The sequence below is a fragment of the Zosterops lateralis genome, assembly GCF_965231275.1.
Source record: "Zosterops lateralis genome assembly, chromosome: 4".
Classification (NCBI taxonomy): Eukaryota; Metazoa; Chordata; class Aves; order Passeriformes; family Zosteropidae; genus Zosterops; species Zosterops lateralis.
Window position 1 is genome coordinate 13,239,385 of NC_139765.1, and position 26,227 is coordinate 13,265,611.

At 39.3% G+C, this 26,227-nt stretch overlaps 1 protein-coding gene across 1 annotated transcript; it reads right to left on the reverse strand.

The window, feature by feature from the left end:
• Positions 1–342: 342 nt before the first annotated feature.
• ARFGAP3 (ARF GTPase activating protein 3) lies at positions 343–25,551 on the reverse strand. The gene is made up of 16 exons (XM_083860187.1): positions 25,403–25,551; positions 19,613–19,731; positions 19,084–19,156; positions 16,526–16,657; positions 15,004–15,090; positions 14,073–14,154; positions 13,732–13,788; positions 12,590–12,636; positions 11,348–11,493; positions 9,132–9,257; positions 8,600–8,722; positions 5,986–6,123; positions 5,192–5,315; positions 4,182–4,272; positions 1,924–2,045; positions 343–1,274 (listed from the first exon to the last, which is right to left on the reverse strand). Exons 1-16 carry the CDS (start codon positions 25,469–25,471, stop codon positions 1,257–1,259), a joined length of 1,554 nt encoding a protein of 517 aa, XP_083716313.1. The 5' UTR covers positions 25,472–25,551; the 3' UTR covers positions 343–1,256.
• Between the last annotated feature and the right edge of the window lie 676 nt (positions 25,552–26,227).

A 26,227-nucleotide genomic window follows, 5' to 3' on the forward strand; every position in this document is an offset into this window, starting at 1 on the left:
TAAAAAAGAGAGGTAATTTTTTGATGAATAAATTTAATCAATAAATCTAAACCAAACAGCCACAAGAACAGATTATCAGAAGTGGGAATTAGATACAAGGCAGGCAGAAATTAAATCCCAAATACAGCTACTCTGTTAACTGTATTTAACACAGTTCAGTAGTTTATTTTCTACTCTAATTTGTTTAGATTTCTAAATCACTACAGCAATTTAATAAGAAAGCAAGTTTGACTACCTGAAATGAAAGGCTAATTTTACCAAATCACTGTACAGACAAAATACAGATGACAGTGTTTAGAAAGGTGGATACCGATGACCACACATAGAAATTAAATTCAAAACTGAGTTTATATCAATTGTTTTTATTAGATATCAGCAGTTTACAAATTTGAATTAAGAAAATTACAGAACAAAATTAAGTTGAATTCATTCTTGGTTGTAAAGTTTTTTCCTTTAAGGTCATAATAATTTTTATGCAGGATGTCATCAGCAATAAATTCTAGACTGTCTAAAACACAGCCCAACTATTTCCTTATTTGATAATTTATAATTTACCAAAAACCTAAGATTGTGCTAAACATCTTAACAAATATTTAATTAACTACTCTATTAGGCCCTTAGTATATTTCAAGTTTTTATTTTTAATTTTTACACAATACAGAATTTTTAAAAGCACTTAAGGATTCTATATTGCAATGTTTTTCGTAACTTTCAAAACTAGGAATAAATAGACTGTTCCCACAACAAGGTGAAATCCACTATTCAGCATTACCACATTTTGACTTCTCCACACTTCACATCTAAGCACAGAATCTTCTAGCTGGAATACTGTTTTAAACCACTAATTCCCCACCATTTTAATGCACATCAATTTATGACTTCAAGAGCTTTTGCTTCCTGGCAAGCACAGGTTTAATTTAAATGCATATTTTTCTACAGTCTACTAAAACCACCACCTCCTTTCTCCTTCCTGCCTCAGAGATAGAGCCAGTAATAAAATAAAGCTCCCAGCTTATCTAACAATAAGGTTGTTAAGAAATAAAGACTGGAAAGGAAGAAAAAAGAAAAAAAAATATATGCAATGTAACAAGTTGTTGCAAGATTTCTGCTGTTAAGATGAAACAGCACTAAGAAAAGGCTGAGTCAGAAATCTGCACTAAGAAACAGATAAAAACATCATCAGTCTTAAGGCAACCTTCATTTGAATCAGCAGTGATTACTTGTGTGCCTGAAGAGGAATCCTTCTTTAGGTTCACTTAGGAACCATATCGATCCTAGAAAAGTAAAAACAAATAACAAACCAGATATTAGTGGGTTTTCCAGGGAAATAAATCAGTTTTACTTCCATTTGTGCAATAAACATCGGCTGAATTCTTCAAGACTTTCAGAAAATTGAGCAGTGCTTCCAAGAACTGGAGTTTAAGGTTGAATTCCAGGATAATCAGCCTGATTTTCAAATACCTGAGAGCTCCCAATGACCTCAAACAGGAATTGCCAAGTGACTGGAGCACAAAACATGCTGGACACTGAGACCAGGATGGCTTATTTAATGCAAAAAACATGGATCAAAGGTCAATTAAAGAGCCAACACAAGAGTTGGTCTGGATGATCACAGCAGATCCCTTCTAACCAAACTATTCCATACTGAGTTAGGAACCGTGATGAGTTTAAAAACAGAGTGACAACAAGTAACTTTCATGATGGGATTTTTTATTATAATTGTAAGAAAAAAAGATATCCTAATGAAGGTGAGCTAGCAGATACAGATTTAGTTTTTAAATTCTAAAGATTTACTGTCTACAGGGCTCAAAATCAAATCCATTCTTTTCTCCCTAAAGATAATTCAGTGGCAGGATCCATGGTACTAAATCCCTACATAAAGACTTCAACTGATGGTTAATAGATTGTGACATTTTTATTCACCTGTATAGATGTCATGACTCCATTAGCAAGGACAGAAAGTTTTCCAGCCACAGATTTCACTCCTTGTTTAAACTGAGCTATATCAGGAGCTGAAGGCAAGACATTGGTAATATTGTAGCTTCCTAAAAGGAGAACACACACATGGAGGAAGCAGAATTTTATATTAAAATCAACTTTTTTTTTTTTTTTTTTCTTTTTTTCTTTTTTTTTTTTTTTTTCCCTCCTGAAGTACAACATATGACTAGGAGCACTAGACAGAGATCTCAATGTCTCAAATGCATCTTCCTTTGGATTGTTTTCAGGTTTTCATAATTCCACCTAAGAGTGTCATCCCCTACACTCTGTATTCCTAGCTATCCAGAATTCATGTTGGGATAGTAGATGGCTTATTCTGTACTTCCAGTCTGTGACAATGTTGTTTTGTATCCTCAAGAGCTGTTATCCTATATATACAGATATTATAGATAATAGATAATGTTATATATAATATCTGTTATATATATACACACACCTCAGACAGCCCTACTTCTGAGCTGTAATTTGGACTTCCTTACGATCCGTTCCAGTCATCGAATGCTTCAGTCATTTTTATTACTAAAATCAGTCATAGAAATAAAATCTGCAGATATAAATAACCTGAGAAGCTCAAGAATTCCACAAGAATTCCCTCATCATTTGTTGGTTAAGTTTGGTTGGTCTAAAACAGTTCTTGCAAACAAGGCAGGAAAGCAACTCCTTTTCTTGTGGTTTCCTTCCAAATCAGCACCTCCAAGTCAGCCACTTGACTTTCATAAACATCAGCTCTGAAATAATGCAAAAAGGCTTTGTCTTGCAGCCTCCTCTCTTTGGTTAAAAACCTCCCTACAGCATTCTGTACAAAAGCAAGGAGTCCCAAACTGTTCTACCTGGACATCTCCTGAGTGCTCACAAAAACAACCTTAGATGCAAAGGATGTTTAATCATGGCAAGGACTCCAGAACTACAGTGGTGTTTTTGTTGACAGTGTCCTGATTACGTTTATTTTATGGAACTAATGATAGTCTGGACATTAATTCCATACCATTCCATTTCAGACAAACTGTCAGTGCAGTAGCATTTCTCCAAGAAGGACCACCTCTTAGTTTTTGAGGTAAGGGGTGTAGAGACATGCAGGAAAGGAAGTTTCTGTACATTTGATATAGTGTGAATTTATGACACTATAAATTGGTTGCAAATGCTCTTTCAAATGGCTAAAGCAACTTACTGTGATTTCTGCTTGATACCTTCTTCCCTCCTTAATTTTTTTTTTCACATTTCAAATTCCTAAATCCTAGCTGTACTTAAGCAACTGGTAACAGGAGTTATTTCTCTGCTAGTCAGTGTATTCAAACTTGCTTTCAGGGGATCAAAACTAAACAGTCACATGTTTTGGGGTTTTTCCCACCTACTTTTCCAAAATAAAATCAGATGCTGCACACTTGACTGTTTTTTCAGCCTATCTGAATAATTTCACAGATTTCAAGTTCTCCAGTAACTCTTCTTTTCCCGTTTTTTCAAAAGTTAAGGAATGAAATTCAACTGATTAAGGCTATAGAAAGTTCCAGTATTTGCCACCTTTTCCATTGTACATTATTGCACAAACCAGGCATTGTTGGAAAGAAAACATGAGACATTTTCAGTACCCTAAAGGGCTTCTTTTCACTCAGTCTAATCTTTCTCCCTTTCTGATTTGATGAACTACACTCTCCAATATGAGGTGTTCCAACAAATCTTTGAAACAGACAATCCAAGTGAAGGTCTTTCTTAAAAATTTTGCAAGGCCAGAGGTAGAAGCAAATATCTCACTGAATGGATATGCCATGCAACAGATTACATGGGAATTTCAAGTCCACTAACGTTTTATTAACGATTTTTCCTAGATCGAGCATTATTATGATAGCTAATGAGCTACTTATGGTACCTGCTCAAAAAAACTACCTTAGAGTCCATTTAAGTGTTACCTCATTGGAAAATATTACTATTTTCCTTTGATAAATGTTATTTACTAAGTGGTCTGTTATTTGCAACATAGCCCCCCAGTATAAAATACTGAACTTATTGTACCAAAAACTGAGAACTTGAAAATTAAGGGGTTAATTTTTAAACCATGACTACACCTGCCATGCCTGTTTGAGCTATTAGTATTTTGTTTGAAGAACACACTGATGATTGTGATTAGAAGCAGAGTCAGGGCCTGCATTCCCCACATGCTCCAGTTTCTCACTCTGCTTGGTATGTACCTGTTGGTTGTTTTCTCTGGTCTTCAAACAAGTCAGCTGAACTTATGGATGTGCTTCCAGAAAGCCTTTCTAGCCGAGCCCTTGCTTCATACTGGAAAAAATTTGAAAACAAAAAGGATTTTATCAGCTTGCTGCCACCTTTTGAGGTCACATCAGAAAATATGAGAGACTACAGACTTTTAGAACTGAAGTGGACCATACTGAAAGTTATGCCCATTTCAGTTCTCACATCACTTACGCTGAGTTTGCCATCATCTCATTTCTGAGTTACTCAAGAGTGATATTTATCATTGCAACTCCAAGGGCCCCACTCGCTCTTAGTTACCTACAACTGCTGAAAAACTATGCAACCATTAGAAACAACAACTAAAAAATGTGAAACTGAGGGGAAAGCACTGCCGTTAACATCCTGCTGACCCTTCCAACCACACGACACTTTTAAGTCAACTTTTTCCAAGTTCCCTGCAAACAGTAATTGTATTTTTCATTAGTATTTACACTGTTAGCTGTTCATTAAAAATCTGTATCCCACTTCCAAAATACTAATTTCTTTTTTCTAGGCTGATTGAACTCCATGCAATTCGCTGAACAATTTATTTACTTGGTTAGCTTTACAACATTAAACATGATGTTTTCATGTAACAAATATGCAGCAGGAAGATATTTCAGCAGTGGTTTGTTGGCATCAGTTTGGGTATTTAGAATAAATTAAGCCTGATTCTATCAAAAATCAGCAGCGTTGAATCACAGTCTGCCACTTCTATGAGGAAAGAAGAATGATGGAGATACGGTCCTATGTGCAACTGCAATTCCTTAAAGTTAAATTCTAAATGATGAGAAATTTGTACCTTCCTAACAAACAAATAATCAAAGGGACATAATTCTATAAGCTCACAAATTCTACCGATTTTAACTATTTATTGCCTTCTCTTTTACTCACAAGAATACTACTTTAATGGTCAAAGATTATTTTAACATTTAAAAATCACTCATCAGTATTTCCTACTTACATCAGCGTGATCTTGCCTTCCAAAGTACATGTCTGATGAAATGGCTTTGACATTGCCAAATTTTTTCTGTGCCTCGTCTGTGTTTGCAGAAGGTTCATATTCAGGCTTACACCGAGACACGGGCCTGGAAGGAAAATAAACTGCATCAGGGAGAGAAACCTCACTCACATCGTGGCAGAATGAAAGGAATCAAACAAGAGACACTAAAGTGCTCCAACTGTATTGTACAGATAAATGAAAAATATAATTTAAAGTAGAAAGAAGAGAGGCAGAAAACACCAACCAAACACATAACACCCACCCATTCTTACATTTTCTACTTGGTTACAAAGATAAAAATACAGTTTTCATAGAGAAAAGTTATTTTTTATTATCACAATCAGACCTGTTGTTTGTGTCTCCAGTACCTTCATCCTCAGAACTGAGCACCCCAAATTTTCATTCATTTGTTCCTTTGATTCATCACACAATAAATAAAGCAGGTATGTGCTCAGAACAAGGCAAATATTTGAATTTCTCCCCACATATTTTGTCTACTTCCTCTTTTGCTGAAAGTGTTTGCAGATTACTTCCAGTGCATGCACTGAACAGCTCTGACCACAACAGACACAGCTTAAAATGTAAGGAAGAAATGCAGCTTACAAAAGTCAGTCACGAGATCTCTTGACTGCTGATGGCAGTTCTGGCCAAATTCTCCTACAGACTGAAGAAAATCCCACTACTATGACCAGGACTCAAATCAAATTAAAACTTGGGCTTTCTGGACAAAAATCAGTTTGGTTTTCTTGGCATACCTGTCTGAAAATCCTGTGCTTTTTGAAGTTAACAATATATCAATGTCTTTACTATTATTTTCTTTCTTCCAAAAAGCATCTGAATTGTCATCCCATTTAGAGAAAGTGCTGCTCCTCAAATCTGAAGAATCATAGTATCTAGAATAAAAGAAAGGAAAACCTATTGAAAAGTCAGAACTTGGTTATTTATTCAAAAGTGGGAATATATTTATTTGTTGTTACATAATGACCACTATAAGTATTCACTAGCAAGTATGTTTTCAAATTACAGCTGTCAGTGAGTAATTTGGATTTCACAATACTGCTTTAGAAGCTTTGTAGAGTTGAACTAGCGACTCAGAACAGGCAGGAAAGCCTTTATTTCTAGTTCTGTAGGTTTTTTTTAAAATCAGAGTATTAAGAACTTGTGAGGTTTGCAGCACATTTTGTTAAAATTAAATCCTAAAAACGTATTTCTTGAAAGTGAGTCTGAGTTTAATAAGGCAATCTTCTCTTGCACATCAAAACCACAGAATAAAGGAAAGGGGAAAAAATGAAGCATGTTTGTCAATTCTGATACATGATTTGATCTTTTTCCCTTTTGATTACGTACACGTATCTCAGCATATGTGAAAAGTATTTGAAAAAAAATACACCACCAAACCCTATTAAATGCCAAAGATTAAGATTTTTTGCTTGAAGAAGTTTGCCTTAAGTTTGGCTATGACCAGGATGGGGAGAAAGATGATCAAAGCCACAGGGGGATAGGAGAATGGAACCATTCAGTAGAACAAGATAGGATATTAAAGTCTGCACCTGCATTTGTGAAAAATACTCTTAAAAAAGAAAGTTATCCATGTTTATACTATGAATGGTCAGGCCACTCGTTTTTGCAGTTTTTGAGAAACGTGACACCTGCAGCAGCAAAGTCTCAGCGCTGATCTGGAATGAACTTCTACAAAAAAGCAGGAGCCTCTCTCCTGACAGACAAAAAGAAACTACAGCAATCCCCTAATTCCATAATAAAAAACCATCAAGGTGTTTTTATGGATTTGAAGCTTTCCAGTCTCACAATAGCACCAAAACCGTGGCATTGGGTAGGGGCTACGTGAGCTGATTTGAGTAAAGCGTTTATTTACTCTAAGCTTCCCTCTCAGATTTTTGTAGTTTTGCAAAATACTTCCTCACTATTTGGGGTGGGAGAGAGAAAGAAAAACTGCATTTAATAGAAAACAAAATTTTACATTGTGACATTAATAGAGATATTATTAACTGTAGCAAAAGCAAAACACCAAAACTCAGGATTTTCAGAGGCTTCAATTTTACGCCTAAACCTTGAGACCTTTAGCTTGCTTAATTCACTTACCAGCACTCTAATATCCAGGATGATTGTTTTGTTTTTGGGCATATACTAAGATGATGCTAAAGCTACTTTGCCTCTATTTCAAAGTCACAGCTTGAAATAAAGGACAATAATACCCTTAACAACTCCAAATTTGACTGTTCTTTCTTTAAAGAGAACAAATTTGTGTACCAACTCCAATTAGATCCTCCCAGCTCGAAGCAGAACAACAAAAGCAGAGAACAGCCAGGTTACAATTTATCCTCTAATCATTAAACCACAACACATAAAAAAGCCTCCTCCATAATTCATCCTTTGCCTGCTGGTAGCTGATGAATAATTTGAGAGCAGTAACAGTTCTTTTCAGGGAACAAACAAGAAAAGCACTGAAATGCTACAATTTATTTCACGAGACTGCTGCAACTTTCCTTGGACCCACATTTTTTATTTCTGCTACAGTGATTGCACTACAGAATAGTGACACAAAAGCCTTTGTGCTTTTATTAGCCTCTCTACAAACAATTAGGTACAATTTCTCATGTTGCTGTGGCATGGATTCAATAAAGGCAGTTTATGAAAGCAACACCTGTTTGTATCCCTCAGTCCAGAAACAGCTGGTTCAGTGCAATTAGTGCCTGTAAGATGTAATTATTTTTCTTCCCCCAAGAGCAATATTTTATAGTGTGCATTGCATTCATCTTCTGACAACAAATGCTTCAATTATTTTTTTACTTACGTTTTACATTTTACATTTCACATACAAGTGTCTTGAAATAGGACTGCAGACACAACACACCCAGCACAAATACCTCAAAAAGATTGAAGTTTTAGCATTTGGCATGCAGAGAATGATGCAACTGTAGTACATCTAATATCAGACCTGAATGCTTGTTTAATTTGAAGATAATAGCATAAGAAAGAAAGGAAGATGAAAGTAATGAACACAAGTCATTCTGACAAAAAAATCACTGGATTTGGAATACAGCAAATATAAGTTTTTATGACAACTGTCTGTGCAAGCAGACACTAGCCTCTGGACAAGATAAAATCTACAAACACATAATTCAGACCACTTTCCCATCAAAGCTACCTCCCCTCCTTCACAAATCCATCTGTCACTGAGGCAAAGTCAACTTTTCCGCAACTCTCTTGATTGAGATGTCCCCTGAAAATGTGCTGGGTGTGTACACAGGTTCAAACTGCCTTCATCTCAGCTTTCAAAAATACTGTGCATATGATTATGGAACTTGCATATACTTCTGGGCCATCCAAAATCAAAAGCTTACAGAATACCTTGAGCTAGAAGAGAAGTAAGAGTCTTCCACATCATCCATGTACTTCTTCTTCGGCTTCACAACTGTAGGCGTTTCCTGCTCTATTGTTTGCATTTCTGAGGCAACTGAGTGAGAAATGCCACTGGGGACAGGGAGAAAACAAGCATGTAAAGAGATGACAAAAATCAAAGCCCAAATCCAGTTTCTGAAGCTTGCTGAGAAAGCCCAAGCTATACAAATACTTAAGGAAAGAAGAATTACAATAAAGGAAACCCTCGGGAAACTGTTGTTCTCTCAAGTAGGGGACAGGACTTCCAAACACAAAGCCTGTTATTGACAGCTGGAAAACACAATCTAGGTTGACCTCTGTCCGGCAGGTTAGAACTTAAATCTGTCAAAGCTTCCCCTTGACAAAGAGAAGATTTTTTTGCTGATAGTGCTCAAGTTATCATAACATGCTCTAGTCCATTTCTTTATTTCCTGAGTAAAATGAGGGATAAGTGCATAAAACCACAGAGTATTTCAAACACAGTTTCCAGAACTTCACATACCTCCTGTTGCTGCCCAATCCCATGCCAAGCCTCTCCAGTTCCGTTTTCTTCTTACCAGAGAGGTTTAAGGTTTCCTCTTTTGTTTTAATATCAAGATCTCTGTAGGCCAACCTTAAAGATGATACACTGGAAAAAAAACACAGTTATGTGAGAGATGTCCAATGCTACACTGAATGATCAGCCCAAGAATATCAGTAGAACATTAACAATACTTCTTGTAGCATTGTATTTTTTAATGTCTTCCCTTAAGAGAAGCATCTAGGCCCAGCTAAGTATCCATCCCCTACTTCTAAACCATCTTAATGTTTTCCAGTCACATCAGTGCAGCAGAGACTGAGGTTTTTCATCTTGATTACAGAATTGCACAAATACTGCTTAAATTTAATTTGTCAGGTCAAAAGAGATACATCTTTTATTGATTTTAATAAGCAACTCAGCAATATTTAAATTTTTAAGTCTCAACTGGCATGAAGTACAAATGAACTATCAGAAGAAAGGCAAATGAGATTCAGCATGATGCTGGTAGATATGCTGCAAAGCAGAAAGGAATAACTGATAACATCTACCCAGAACTTTAAGCAGTAAGATTAGCAGTCCTTCTCAGGAAATCTATTTTATTAACATCAAAATCTTATTAGTTGTTGATTAAAACAAATGGGAATACTGATCTAGTTTTTAAAACTCATTTCAGCTATCTATTCTTGTCAGTGCACAGCAGAAGATAAGGAATTTGTGTACAAATTTAAAATCATATTTAAAGTTTCAAGTCTCAGAACTCTTCCTCCTTCTAAATACTAAACTACAAAAGAATCACTTCCACTCCTGCCACATAACAAAGTCATATTGAATTAATTAAATAAAGCTTATTACTCAAGCTTTTAAAATTAAAACCGCCACACAAATTACATGGACGCAAGCAGAGTTCACCCTTCCTTTCATTTTGGTAACTGCTGCCACCTACAGTTAAAATTCCCAAAGGATTATTTCAGGGAAATAAAGTTCTCTTGCCTCCACTGGGACTGGATCCATAAACTCAGTGTATGTGCATCCCTCATGCTTACAAGCATTTTTAGAGGGTTTTGGCTACCGCAGAAAGGTTGCAGAACTTTTATTAAAAGTTGGCTTGGATCTTTAGATTTATACATTTCTGACACAAAATCCACTTGGGACACCACTTGGGACTTTCTTCCAAACTGAATTATACAATCAAAGACAATATTGATAAAGAATAGTAACACATGAACAATCCTTTTTTTGATTATTTAGTTGTTACTTCAGAGTATCTCCAGTGGTAGTTTTTGGCAATCACCAAGAACCATGATGTGTGGTTAAAACACTTAAACTTGTGACTGACATTTTTAATGCTACCAAAACATTCATTTCTGCAAGGACAACATCAAAGCAAGCAAAAGGAATGGAGAGGAGATTATAGACCAAAGACCTTGTTATCATGATCAAGAAGTGACCCTGTAATTATGTAGTAATTCAGAAAACTTCTTAAAAGGTTATAGGAAGGCTTCTCTAGCATCTGACAGGATGTTCAGCTCTCTAACAGTAGAAATGTACACTAACCAACTATTTAGTAGTCTAATTTTGATGAGAACTAATGAAATATTAAAACCTAAAAGCCCATAGCAGAGAAATGTGGAAGGAATCAGAAACAACACCCTCTGAGCTTTAGGGCTGAGTATTTATTAATTAAGGAGGACCAACAGATTCAAGGCCTCAGACAGAATTATTCAAAGGCTTTTGGTGAAAATGAAGGCAGCTCTAGTATAAATCAGCTGAAAACTTCATCAGGCAATTTGGAACATACTTAAACTTTCTCTGTTCTTACCCAGTAAGTACAAGTTAAGCTGAATATTCCCTAGGCTCTTAGAAAGACTGTCTTCAATAGTATTGAGCTGACTACACCAAATCAAAATAAACTAGTTAACTAGCATGAGATAAAAAAAAAAATTCAAGAGCCAAGAGTCTTCTTAATACTTAATTTCCTACAGTAACTCATCAACTGCATAAACATATTTAGTAGACAAAAAGAAGGGACTGGTGGAATTACTGCTTGGCTCATCTTAACCATGTCTGCTTGGGCATTTTTTTTTAAGAACTGAAGTTTTACTGGCATATGCTAATCTATGGTATTATTTAAAATGTTGTCAATTAGCTCATTAAATTAGGCTTCATAGTTTACCATTGAATAATTAATTCATACTTACAGTGGCTCTTCCTTCTCAGTTTTCTTACTACTGTGAAGATCTTCTTGTTCCTTCATTTTATCTACAGCTTGTGCTTGTTTTTCAATCTCACTAAAGCTTTGGCAGCTCACTTTTTGGGCTCCCAAACCACCTTTTTTGGCACCAAGCTGGAATTATGGAAAAACAAAAAACCAAAACCCCCAATATTATAACTGAGACAACCACCTCAGCTGACTCAACAGCCAGATGTGAAAGCAACAGCAAACACTATACCCTGTCTGGGAGCATTTCTTGCAGACAGCAAGGACAATTTGGAGCAGAGAAAAGACTTCTTTCCATATTTTGGACCTCAAATTCTACCTCTGCTAATTGTTCTTAAAAATTTAGTTAGCTCTGCAGTGAAGTCCCACAGAAAAATGGAAATATTTGGATTCGAATTGTTCAGAGATTGGCAGGCTCAAATAAATGTAACACACAGAACAACTTTGGTTTCTTTTGTTGTGTAGGAATAATATAAATTTTGTTGCAATGGAACCATTATTAGATTTATAAAACACTTAATACTGCAAATATGGATACAATGGTGCTGACTCAGATGGTGGCACAGCCCTCAAACTGCTGCTCTTTAGTCTCCTGTGTTTAATTACTCACCTGCGACACTGCAGCAACAATAAAACTGACAATGCATTTATCTTCACCTTTCATTGCTTTAAAGCCTTCATGTAAAAGCTCCAGGCCATGCACAAACAGATCACAAACTGTAGCTGCACCTGTCAACCCAGTTCTATTGTTCTCACTGGAAGGGAACAGATCTGCACAAACCACGCAGAATAAAAAATTCCTCTGGGGTATTAGGGTCTTCCACTGGGAGCACAAAATCATGGGATTTAATCTAAATTATCTGCTCCAATAAAACTTCAAAATCTTCTGTGCTACAGTGGCCCAGACTTAAAAGGAGTGACTCCCTGTAACAAGTTGTCACCCTGATACACACAATTAGGGTGCCATTAGGGTGACTACTAGGGCTGTTTCTTGAGTTGCAACAGCCACACATTCAAAACTTAAGCTGTTTTCCTCAGTTTTCCTGTGCCTTTAACCATCATTCAGAGAAACTAAACTCTCCTCCTGCCCTTTTACAGAGAATAGATGCTAAGAAAGTGCTCAGAACCCATGCAGAAGCAAGTCTGTAAACTATCTTTAAACTATCTTGAAATAAATGACCTATAATACAGTTAAAAATAGTAATTGTGTGCATACACTTACCCCCTTCTTAGCTTGATTTGGCTTCTTCTTTATGAAGGTGGTGTTCTCTGCAAGGATTAAATATACATTAGTTAACATACAATTTTTATTTATTCCAGAACTGCAGAAGAAAATTTCTGTAACATCAACCTCAAAATAGTTTTTGCCATTTATTTTCATGTCTTTCTACACTGAGGGGCTGAAGTATTGAACTGAGTAACAGAACAGAGCTGTGAATATCTCTAAGAAAATGTGGGGAGCTACCTTTGATTGGGATGTCTTGAAAATATGCAATAGGAATAAAATTACAGCTCAGTTGTCTGTTGCAGATTCCTGCTAGTCAACAGAATAGGAAAGCAGGACTTGCTCTTCTGAATCAGACTTGCAGTCCACCTGACCTCACATCACTTCCAAGATGACTTTCTTCCTGTCTAGAAAGGCATTGGCTGTGTTCAAACTCATGAGTGAAACACATAAAACACATCTAAAACATCACTAAAACATCACAAGCATTATAAACAGCTCCTACTGGATGCCTGTGCACACAGAAAAACTACTCTGAGCTGAAATTTGCATGGAAAGGGGCATACACAGAACAGAGATTCCTCCCTAAAGACAGAACTTGTGATGTCCAAACCAACCAAGAGAAGTACTTGTTTTAGGAGAACACATTAGAGGTACAAATGAAAAAAGCAGGAACTGCATCTGGAGAACTTTTCTGTAGTCTCTAGCTCTAAAATAACCAAACCTAAATAAAAACAGTGATGAAGACCATACCTGCCTAAAGTATTGAAACAGGCCCAGACAGCACTTTATTGCCTCTGTGCTGCTGACATTTAACACTTTGTTCTCAGAAACCTGGTCCCACAGGACAAACTTCAAAGTGACAAATCACTGAGGTATATTACTCTATTCTATTCCCATCAGCTTTTTTCCCTTACTCACAGTATGATAAACTGCTCTATGTTAAGTGTAAGAGTGTGACCATTTAAGGTAATTTCATTATCAACACAGGATGTTTCCAGTCCAGGTTTTTATGTTCAGATTTCTGAAAAGGGGGCAGAATCTATTTCCACAGCTCTTCCCAGGCAGACATTCTCTGTCCAAAGGGATATTTGGGTTCCCTACACTTGCTGCTCTCTTCTGCTGCTTGCACTCATTACCTAATGCAGGCTGTGGGGATGTGCTAAGGGCATCAACACTTGGTCCATGTTCTCGTCCTAAAAGATAAGGAATAACAAGGGTCAGAATATCAGAATGCTCTTCAGAATGCATGAAGGACCAAAACACATCTCATGGTACTCAGGGTAGTGCCTGGCAGAGACATCATAATGTGCTACTTCCACCACAGCTTTCCCAGTCACTAAAAGAGCAGCAGGCACCCCAACTTCTTGTGTTATTAAGCATGGTTAGATTATTTAACTATTAAAGCAGGGTAAAAAGAGACTAAACTAAGACAGTATCAGAAAAATGCAACTTATTGTTAACGAAGAATCAGTCATACCTTCACAGGACTCCGGAATGTTTTCTGAAGTTTTCTGCTGGAGAGAAACTGGCTCTGGTAACATCCACTCTGTATCCTTTGCCTTGAAAAAAAACCCACAAAATCAAAAGTGCACAGAAAACAGAATATAGCAAATAAATATGAGCACTTAGCTAAAGACTGCCTAAGCATCACTGGTTTATTAATATTGAATTTTTATGATTACATCTTTTAGGATTAAAACCTGTACTCAGAAGGGCAGCTATTAAAATTAAAAGAAATGCCTACCTTTACTAAAAACAAGATAGTTTCAATTCATTCCTAAACACTTTTATTTCCCATCTCAGGAATTTTCTTTACCATATGTTTACCATCAAAACCAATAATACGCATTTTAACTGTGCTTTAGATTTATTTATTTTATGCTGGATGATTTACTAACATATAATCACCACAAGCTCTTGCACTTCCCATTTTCTACACACTTTATTTTTGATTGCGAGTAGTCCCCCCAACATTCCTGGTGTGTCCTCCCACTTCCTTCAAACACAACCCCCTACACAGGCAAGTTTGTGACCAGGTCACAACAAATGTTGTAAGAACTGTTACACTTTGCTGACTGAAAACCCAAGGTACAAGACAGTACATTTATATCAAGAGTACTTCCAAGCAGGAAATCCTGGTTCCAAGTGGAATTGTTATGTCTCCAAAAAGAAAAAGATTTTAATTCCACATTTAGCTACTATTTGGGTCATTTAAAATTATGATCTTAGAAAGTGGTTCACATCCAGGAAGAATTCTGAGACTCATAGAAGGAAAAGCAGATAAATATTATCTTCCTGACCTACCTTTTCTCTATAAAGTTTTCTTTCAGGGTTTAATCTTCACCATAGAGCTCACAGTCAACCAAAGTGTTTAGAAAGGAAACAAGAATTAGACAGGTAATTTGTACCTTGGTAGAAACATGGGATGCAAAAAAATCTTCCTCCTCTTTGTTTTGAGTTGGTGCTGGTGGCATTCCACACCCATCTGTCCATAGCTGAAATTAAGGGACAGAATTTTACAGGTTAATTGCATTGATGTATTTTTTTCCAATGCATTAATCTTAAAATGACTCTGTTTTCTTTTCAGGTTAAAAATGTATTGATTTTTTTTTCACGTCCATATTTTTTCCTTACGAATTTATTCAATGTTCAATAGATGACATTCCTTTTTTTAATTACATTCATACATATTTCTTGTGTTCCTGGTGGACCAGCCAAGAGCTTTGTGGAAAGCCAGATCTCAGGGCTGGGGTCCCCAGAGTGCCACAGGATTGCAGGACAGGACTCCAACCTGTGACCTGCACTCCAAGATTACTCACAGGCAAATCTTTTCTCACAGCTCTTCCTACTCCATGCAGGAATAATGACCTCTGTCAGAAAGGATAGTGAAAACACAAGCAGCTCACCTCACCCTTCAACAATCAGCTCTATCAGTAAGTCAGAAAAGGAATTTTTTAACATGTGACAGGGGAGGGAATGGTTGGTACTAAATGCAATTGTCTGAATAATTTACTTAAGTGATTATGTGCTATTTAAATTACTGAAGTTTGCGGTGCATAGCTAAAAATATTTACTAAACATTTAGTGAATTTTTCAAATATTTAATAACAACAATTGGATGGAATATGTAATGGAAGCAAGACAATCACAGTTCCTTAGAGAGTCAACTGGGGAACTTGCCATGAACTTAGATACACACAATATATTGTACTTACTTGAACACATTTTACATCTTAAGCTGTTTACTAAGTCAAAAGAACTATTCTCTGAACTTAGTGATGTGAATTATATTGTCCATAGCGTGAATAATTAAGAATGATCCATTAAATTTCATGCTGTTTGATGCATAGATAAGAGGAAAAAAAAAAATAAATCAAAGCTTTTTGCTTTTAATTTCCACTCATCTGATCAACTTCAAATGAAACAGTCAAACTTCAACAATCTGAATTAAACAATCAAAATATGTTTTCTGTGTATAAAGAAGAGAATTGCTGTCAAACTTAACTAACACTTCAGAAATCAATTCTGGATACTTTGCTTAACTCCTGTCAGCAACCTAACAACGTTTTGACAGCTTCTGTGAACTGCCTCAGCATTTCTGAACAGCAGGTTCTACACAACTTGCTAATTTCCAAAATATTATCTTTGTAGGGGAAAAAAAACCCCAAAATATTACATTATTTACCTGTTCAAAACCCCACTTAAATCACACGGTCTGTAGTTAATTACAATTTTTCATGCTGTACTCCTCTAAATACTCAATTTCAGATAAGGAAAAATAAACCCACCACATGGTTCACGGAGAAATGGCCATGTTAACTGAAGAATGATAATCTTTTGCAGTATTGATTAGAAATTTAAAGTGACTTTAGAGAGAAAGAAGGTGAAGTTTTTCAGGAATCTCCAGGCCCCAGGACACACACTACTCACATCAGTCCCATGCTTTCTTGTGGCCTGTGTTGCAAGAGATTTGATCTTCTCCTTGTAGAGCTGAGCAGCACGACTGTTGTACTTGGCATTGGTGTCATTGGTTGTGCACCCGTGTTGGTGGAAAAATGCAGACTAGGAAGCAGAACACAGAAAATGCTGTGGAACAGGCTTAAAAGCTAATGACATTTGACACAAAAATATATTGCAGTGTGGCAAACTACTCTGCTCCTCTGCCTAAATCTAATCTCTTAAATTATGGAGTTTAATAATCTGCAAAGTACAAAGGAAATTCCACTCTGGTGATTTCTTTACATATAAATAAAACAGAAAAAAACCCCAATACATCAGTGTGATGCCTAAAGAGCATATACAAATGCAAGTTTCCATTATATACAAAAAAATCCTTATTCTGAAGTTAAGTGCTTAAGTGGAAGGAAGAGGTAAAATTAACTGCCAGTAGGTGTGCTCTACAGGATGTTCCTAATCTCCTAAAAGGCATTGTTTAGATTCATCTCTTTCAGGCTGGGGAGATCAATGTCTGTTCAACAGTATCAAAGTGAGTGTACAAAAATGGTCCTCCTTCAAAAGAAAGGGGTGTTTATGCACATATCTATGTGACAGATATGTTTATAGGCTTGTGTGTTTATATAAAATTAATAAATGAAGATTGTGCATTTCTGCATGTAAATATATATACCTATTAACTTGGTACTCAGAAGGGCTTCTTAGAAACCCTAATTCCAATTACCGTAGAGATCTGATCTGAAAGCACAAGGGAACTAAGGACACTTTGGATTTTCTAGCTATCTAAAACACAGCAGGAAGCTCAGGACATCTGATATCCAGGATTCAGCATCATCAGGCAATTACAGAACACAAATGATTGGTGTTAACCTAGCAATGCTTCTAGCCAATAGTTAGTATAACTAGAATTTGGTATTTAACTGGAAACAAAAGGGAATGGCTTTTAGTGTCATTAAAAGAAAAGTGTTAATTTTACTTCAAATATCCAAGCAATTTACCAATCTGTTTTTTTCAGGTTTCAAGTATTAATCTTCTAAAGTAATCCAAATGAGATCATTAAGAATTTAAGGCATTTGGGGAGTTGCTGAGGGTATATTACACTTCTTGGTACAAGGTATGATAGGAAATAGTGACATCCAAGCAGGAAGTCAAAACCCTACAAAATTAAACAATTATGGTTTATTGTTATTCTTCTGCTAATAGGCTTTCTAAGATAAACTAAAGGCTTTTTCAGACTTTGCCATATCTTCTTTCTAACTGCCTCAAACCATTTACATAGGAAAATTGATATAATTTAATCAAAGCTTTTAAGCATTTGGCTAAAAAAGAAACTATTCTTAACATGAAATCTCCCTCTTCTCATTAGTCAAAACGGTGATTTTACTGTACTAAGTGGCATAACAGAAACTTGATGAGGACATTCATATAACAGCAGTACTAACATGGAAAGGAATAACTTAGCAAGGACAGGCAGAAGAAAAAGAGGGAGAAGACACCATGTAACTGCTCATATCTGTAAGCCTGAGACAGTGACTAGCTGCATGCCAAATTCAAAGAAAAAAACTTTACTGGAAAATACAGAAGTGGAAGATAAGCAACAATGACACTGAACTCAGCATTTTTTGTATATAAATAGGAAAAAAATTTATAAAAACCCTAAAGACTTAAGGAAAGATGGTTAAAACTGTCAAGGAAAAGCCTATGGAAAGCAAGCTTGGGTGAAGCTTCTTAAAGAAACAACATTAAGGACCAAGCACAAATGAAAAAATACAAGAGAGAAGCATTCAGGGAATTAGAAGAAAAGTAAAAACTACTTTTGGAAGTTGGATGTTTCCACACTGGATGGACCAACTTAAGGAAGGACTCAGTTATTTGTGGAAAAAGCTGTGAAAAGATTGGCAAAGAGCTTACAAAAGAAAACAAAAAGGGAGACTGAGAATAAGACAGCTGTCAACAGATCTTCAATTTACAAACACATTGTGTAAGTACATAAAAATCAAGTTGAAAGTAACAGCCAATATGAATTGGGCCAATCCATGACACTGCAAGTCCCCCTCCAACAATGCAGCATGTCTTATCTTCAGTGCTAGCTTAGGTGAAGTCAGATCTTGACTCTGGGGTGACTTTTGGCAGTTCCATTGGTTTTGGCATGTTTTTTTCACGAGCCATGGAAGGAATGATGGCCACAGGAAGGGTCCATAAGCTTGCTTTACAAGCCATCTTTGAGCAGCTGTCCAAATTAGACATGTACTGACAAGGAATCTGATTTGGCCTTTTCAGTGATTTTCATCACTGACTTCTAAGAAATAAACCCCACCATTTTCAGACTATACCAAAATGGAGAAGTTGCAAGAATGGAGGATGAAATCAGCATCCAGAGGAATTCTTAAAAAAATGTGGCGGGGAAGGGCTGTAACAAAGAAAAAGGACTGAAAAAATAAAAATAATCCCAGGAAGAGAGGCAGTAAGGACAGACAACATTTTCCAAGCCTACCAAGCTTCGGTGTGCAAAGCAAACACTTGGGAGTACGTACAGCATTTGCATTTCCTCCGACCTGCATGCATCTCAGCTGGAACCAGGACCAATTGGAATCTAGTTCTGTAGACCTGAACAAAAAGGATTGTTTTTAGTGTTGCCACCATTTAAAGCCACTCTGTTTCTGGGTTTTTTAAATGTTTCTCTCTCCTCCTTTTTATTTTTTTGTAATCCTAAAAGGCCCTGAGGCAGCAGCTGGGACACTTACCTGGAACAGGACAAGCTCAGGGTGCAGATTTATTGCACCAGCTGATTGCCTGAGCACTACCCGGGTACCAGCACCACTGAATAGTTTGGCTTGGAAGGGCAGAGCTCAGATGCCACCACAATGAGCTACTTCAGGAAGCAAAGCTGGCAAATTGAACACAACTCCCAAGACGCTATCAAATACAGCAAAGCCAACAGAAACACTAAGAAGGTTTGAATCAGAAGCTGAAGGAAGAATGGGTTTTCTTCTCTGAGCAGGTCTGTGAACAAACAAAACTATTTAAAGATGAATTTTACTGCCAAAGCACACCAACACTTACCGAATGAAACTCAAGTGAACGCCAAGGGACCGATGGGACCCTGAGCAATCGATACAGAGAAACACTCCATAGGTGATGCTTGCCCAGCTGGGGTTCTTGGCTCCACAATCAAAACATACCTGAAAGCAAAAAACACATCAGTAACAGGACTTGAGCATAACCAGGCCTTTGAGTTGTATTACAGGTCAGTGTAACACCCCTGCACTGATTCAACTTTGTTAACTCATTCTTACAGCATTTGTGGACATGACTACTCCATGTATCCTAATTTTAGACACCTAAAGAGGAGTTACACAATCAGCCCACACAACTAAAGCCTCCCCATTTCCAAAAATAACCACTGTACACAGGTTGGGAAATCAGGTCAGAGAATCCACATCAGCCTAGTTCAAACACGTGTTTAACACAGCACTTCCAGAACTGCTGGAATAAGAAAGTGGTTAAGAAATATTTCCCCAAGGGCAGGCTCTCCTCATGTTGCACCTGTGAGTCCCCAAAAAGTCATCAGCAGGACTAATGTCATCATTATGTACTTTCCTATAGTGAAACCTTGACCTTCAGGGCAAGCCATGGCAATCCAGCTGTGTGAAGAAGGCCTCTGAGCACTGCTGATCCGGGCAGCCTCTGGAGATATTTGCATGATTCATCATACACCAATTGCCACATCAGCCTTTCCACTGTCTGTGCCACGCTGGTTAAAAAGCAACCAGGTCCACAATTACTGCACGGACAAACCCAGGGATTTCTTACCCTCTGCCACCACGTTGGACCTCTAACATCCAGCCAAAACAGCAAGAGCTGTGTCTGTGTGTGTCTCATACACTTTGCAGGTTGGCAGACCATGACTTCCAAGTCCCTTTTCAGCTATCCTGAGTTTTGTGCTTCTTTGACCAAGGAAAGCAAGAACCAGAAAAAAATTATCTGATACAAATCAATTATCAAGTGCAGGGAACACAACAACTTTAAACAGAAATAGCTATTCTGAGTTACTGCCATGTGTACAAATCTATTCCTGTATGACAGGTCTTTATCTGATCAATGCTTTTTCAGATGTATCTCCAAAAGCTGCAGAGAAGTATTTTTACAGCAAAAGCATCCACCCAGTGGCACCTATTAAGAAATAACTCCACAGAGAGAGAAGCTTTTACACACAAATTGACAGCATTCCAATTTGCAACTTTATCCTTTAACATTCTCCTATATTAAGGAGGATGCATGTATCAGATAGGAATGGAAGTTCTAGCTACAAGCAGATATAAAAAATAAAGCTTATTCCAAGCTAGGTGGGGACATATGGAACATCAAAAACAGGCCACAGAGCTTCCAGCACCTCCTTGCCAAGTTGAACAACAAAATAAAAATAAAATTAAGAAGATTTCTTGTCAGAAACTCCCTCTGTAAACCTGGATAGAGATTTTTGTCTCTGTCTTTTTGTACATACACAGTCAAGCAGGCCTTGAGTCTGGGCTCAAATCATGTCACCCATCATCCATCCAAATTAATTTCAAGTACATACCCAGGAGCAGTTTGAGGCTAAACTCCTCAGTTTAATGTGGGTCTATTTAGCTTGCGCAGTCCAAATTCATCAGGCACAAGCACAGTCCACAAGCAGATCCAGCATTAACTCTTCCAACAACTGAACACTTTAAGGGTGAGCTTGAGTTAGGTAATGATGGGTAACACACACACAGAAATCATGAAGATCACAGCTCCTGCATGTGCAAGTCCTGCCTTTCCCTCCCAACAGGGACCTAATAGTTGTTAATGTTATTTACATATCCTACTCCTGTATGTGGAAATGGGGCATTCACTGGCATACAGCAGAAACGAAAGCAACACAGAATGGGTGACAACACGAGGGGTTAGAGGGAGTCCCTAAAACAACCTCAGATGGAAGAATGGCACAGAGGGGGTGAGGGGAAAAAGAAGAATTAATAAGACTTCATGTATGCCATATTCTAAGAAAACACACAGCCTAAGTAGTCAGAACTATTTCTTTTTTTTCCCAAATTCTTTGAAGCAGCTCCTTAAAAAACATGAGACTCGTCTTCATTTTAAATTTACTATTTTCAGGCTTTTTCTTACAAGGCCAAAGGAGGATGGGGACAACAAAAAGGGAGAAGATTCTGCTTGAAACCAAAGCCAACAGAGCAACCCTGGTCTCACTTTTGATACAGGAGAGAAAAGCTGACTTACAGATGGAAGTCTTCTGGAAATTCCCTGGAGTACAAATGGGAAACAAAAATGTCGAGTGGGTGGTTAAAAAAAACCCACCCATTTTTAAAAATTCAGTCATAAACATACCTGAAGATTCTCCTCCTTTCCCTTCCTCCAATTATGAGCACTTTGTAATTTCAACATCTTAAAGTCAACTGCATCACCTTGGAGCTGGCTGCCACAGCTCAGTATCTTCACTCACACAGGAGTCCCTAGCAGACTGTGGGGAGTCCCTAATCCCTGTGGGGATTATTCACAGGCATAAAAATGTATCTTTTAGGACTGAGACGCAAGTAGGAACATCCAATTTTTTTCTAAAAGCAAAGAAGGAACTGCTATTTCCATCAATGTTATGCAACAGAAACAGATGCATGTTTCATTAACATTTAGACTAATTTTGCTTAGTTTTCTCCATCTTTAAAGTGCTTTCCATCATATAAATTTTAAGAAGAATTAGGGGGAAGAAAATAAAATCTATTTCAGAGCCACCCTATGAAACTGTTTCCATTTTAAAAACAGACAAATTGTATTTTCTGTACAGACTTAGGTGCAACTAAACTATCGATTAAAATAAATTTGAAGGACATGCTTAAATATTCTAGTGCTTTCAAAATACACTTGCATGCTTTTTGTTTATTTTGTGTTGAAACACTTCACAGTGTAGATTCAGTAAGAGTCACTTTGGGAAAAACCAACCAAAGACCTAACTGAGATGTTTGTACAAGAGCAAACACAGAGATTTGGGTATAATCCACAGCAAGCAGTCAATAAATCATAAAACCTCCACCTTGCGCAAAACACTTACATTAATAAATAAATAAATTAAATATTGACACTGGCTGTGGAGATGCAGTAATAAATAGTTGATAAAAATGCTATTTTTGACCCAAGCAGAAGAGGTGAGTAGGTTCAGCAAGAGCACTGACCCCTGAGGTCAGGGTTACCCAGAGACTTTCAGCCTCTACACTCTGAACCTTTCCAGGAACAGATCCACAGGGCAGATCCACACCTTGCCATTCCCAGGCTGTGGATCCAGCTGCTGGAACACTAACCCAGCTGGAACTCAGGAGGCAGTGCCACACTCAGCCAAGGTGATCTAAACCCAAGCAGCTCCTCTTAGTCACCAGCCACTGTCTCCATATATGCTTTCCTCCTCCTCTTGCATTAGCACCAATAACCCAGCTGCTGATCCCGCTGGGAAGCAGCTCTGCACAGGCACATGGACTCAGAGCAAAGGTAAGGCCAACTCACAGCACAGCCACCTGGCCAGGAATGCCAGCATAAGGAAGGAACTGCAGTGCTGGCCACGGGAAGGCAAGAGGACTGCCTGTTTTGGAAGTGTCATCACCTCAGAATGACTTAAGGGACACAAGATAGTAGAGTCCATCCCGGGCAAAACCGACACAAACACAAACCACACCCAAACACACACAGTAATAACAAAACTCAACTACTGATAAACCACCAGCACAACATGTACACTGGGAGTCCAAGCAGAGATAGGAATACCGTCATCAACCAAAGAAAAGAACCAGCTGCAAAAGAATGAAAAAACCAACACTGTCAGAAGAACAGATCTCTGACAGAATAAAAGAGATTTTCAGCACAGCCTGAGTGTGCAAGTCTTCAAAAGGGTTGAGCTGCAGAGCTCAAACATTCAAGTTAACAATATCAAGTAGCTTAAAGACTGTGAACTTTTTTATGGGTACAAAATACATCCTATTTAATACCTGCAACGTTTGTTAAGTCATCAGGCAGCTGATCACCAGTCTGCTGTCATCAGGCAGCTCTACATTATGTAACACCCAAAGACAACAAGAACTTAAAACCTCATCATAAAGGGAACTAACATGAAATTACAGATGTTAATTTCAAGATAATTATTCAAACATCACTTTCAACATACTATCACCCACAAATTAAACTGCACATTCATTTAAATGAGAATTCTTTTCCTAAGCTCATGTGCACTAAGAACTACTGCAGAGCACCCAGAACAGTGTAAGTGCACATGCCTGCCTAGAGCAGGCAGTTCTTCCCAAACTCCATCCATAAACTGCACAGTTAAAGCAAATTACGAACCTTTTAATCCAGAACCCTTTTCAATATCTGCACTTTCCCATGTCTTTCTTCCCCAACAAAAAAAGACTTACAAATAAAAGGGGCAGACAGACAGCTTAAGAAGAACACAACAGAAAGGAAACAGCAGAAAGCAAACAAACGCGGGAGGAAAAACTGATGGAAGAAACAACTTCAGCAGAAAAGTCAGACAGATGGGCATGGGAGAGTTGTGAGATCTAAGCTGCTGTTTCCCACTCTCCCTCTCTGCCTTCTTAGGTCAACCAGACCGGGCACCACCGCATTGTTATCAAGTTCTCTGTGCCTGAGCCACTTCTTTACCACTGGCCCAAGGTGAGTGGCAGCACACATTGTGCTAATATTGCTATGTCAACACTGAATTTCTGTGTGCCGTCTGACATGAGGAGATAGATACACCTGAGCAACCACAGGTACCACATCCACCTGATTAAATCTACACAGTAACAAGGAGACCAGCACAGGGGAACTGCTCGAGGCACTCCATGCTTGCCAGGCAGGGGCAAGTACTTTATAATTCTCCTGTGATCCCAGTACAGAAAAAGCATCCCAATAGCCCTAAACTACTCCATTTTCAGGCAGAGTGCCAGCGAACTTCAGGAGCTTGTAAGAGATCTTCTCTCACCCTCGTTGTTGGGACTAGGACCTTTCCTTGATAAACTTTTTACCCCACTGCAAAGGCAGGTTTTAAGAATACTTTTGTTAGAAACTGAGTGTTCACCTCTGAGCTCTGCTTTGAGAAACCAGACCTGTACAGACTTAATGAACTGTGCTCAATGAGTGAAGGTCAGTTTTGGACCAGAGACAGACATCCGGATTCCTATTCCCAGAAAACAAACCCAACGTGTTTCTTCCTAACGCTAATCCGAAGTTTCCTGGTGAGCGTACATTTCACGTATGTTCCCAGCGAGCATCGCAAAGCCAACACAAACAAGCAGCCCGGAGCGGCTGAAGGCGCTCGTGCCGCGTCACCCGGGCAGCCACCTTCCCCCCAGCCCACACCTCCCCACGCCATGGACACCACAGGACACCTCCACACCCCAGGAAAACCCACCTGAGCACGGGACAAGCCCAACGAGATTAAAAAACAAACTTTTATCGCTGCATGAGGGGCTGTGCCACTTTGTTGGATAATAAAAACAGGAGGAAAAAAAAAGAAAAAGAAACACACACTCAACACTACAGCTGGTTGGAACTTGTTTTTATGCTCGGCGGAGCTGACCCTCGCAGCGGACCTGAGGCACCTCCCTCCCCAAGGGCTCATCCCTTCAGGATGCGGGATGCCGGCCGGGGGGAAGGGGGCCAGGCAGGGAAGAGCTCCCCGACTCCCGGGACGACCACCCCGGGGACCCGCCGGGCCTTCCCCTGCTGTCCCGGGCGGGACGTGCCGGGCCGCGGGCCCCGCGCCTCCCCCGCCCCGCCGGCTGTGCGACGTGTCACGGCGGCGGAGCGCTGCCCGCCGGCCCGGCCCCTTACCTTGTTGGTGGGCACGGAGCGGAGCCGCTTGAAGATGGCGGCGATGTCCTGCTTGCTGGGCTCGCACATGGCGCCGGGGGAGCCGGCAGGGCCGCCGTGGGAGCCGCGAGGGACAAGGGCCGGAGCTACCGGGACTGCCCGCGCCGCCGCTCCCGGGACGCTCCGCCCGCCGCTGCCCGGCCGGCCCCGCGCCCGGCGCCGAGGGGCGGTGCGGCCCCGCCCGGTTACCGCGGAGACGGGAGCGGAGCGGGGCGGCCGCGGGGTGTGCGGTGCGAGGCGGTGGTGGCGGTGGTGGGAGAGCCGCCGCCGCCGCCTGCGCCCTGCGCGGAGTCACAGGAACGTTCGGCCTGGAGAGGAGCTCGGAGACGAGCGAGCCCACCCTTTGGACGCTCGGCGCGGTGTCAGCCACGCCGGGCACTGCGCGCCACGTGCATCTTCCCAACGGCTCCGGGGATGAGGACTCCGCCGCCTTCCTGGGCAGCCCCTTCCGGTACCTAATCACACTTTCAATGAAAAAAAATCCACTTTATGTCCAAACCAAACCTCCCCTGGCACAGCTTAAGACTTGTGTTCTCTCATCTTGTTCCCTGGGAGCAGAGCCTGACCCACCCCTGGCTGCCCCCTCCTGTCAGGCAGTTGTGCAGAGCCATAAGGCTCCCCTGAGCCTCCTTTTCTCCAGGTTAAACACCCCCAGCTCCCTCAGCCCCTCCCCATCAGACTCATGCCCAGCTGGCCTTGCCCAGCTCCGTTCCCTTCCCCGGACACGCTCCAGCCCCTCAATGTCCATCCTGCTGTGCCAGGCCCAGAACTGGACACAGCACTTGG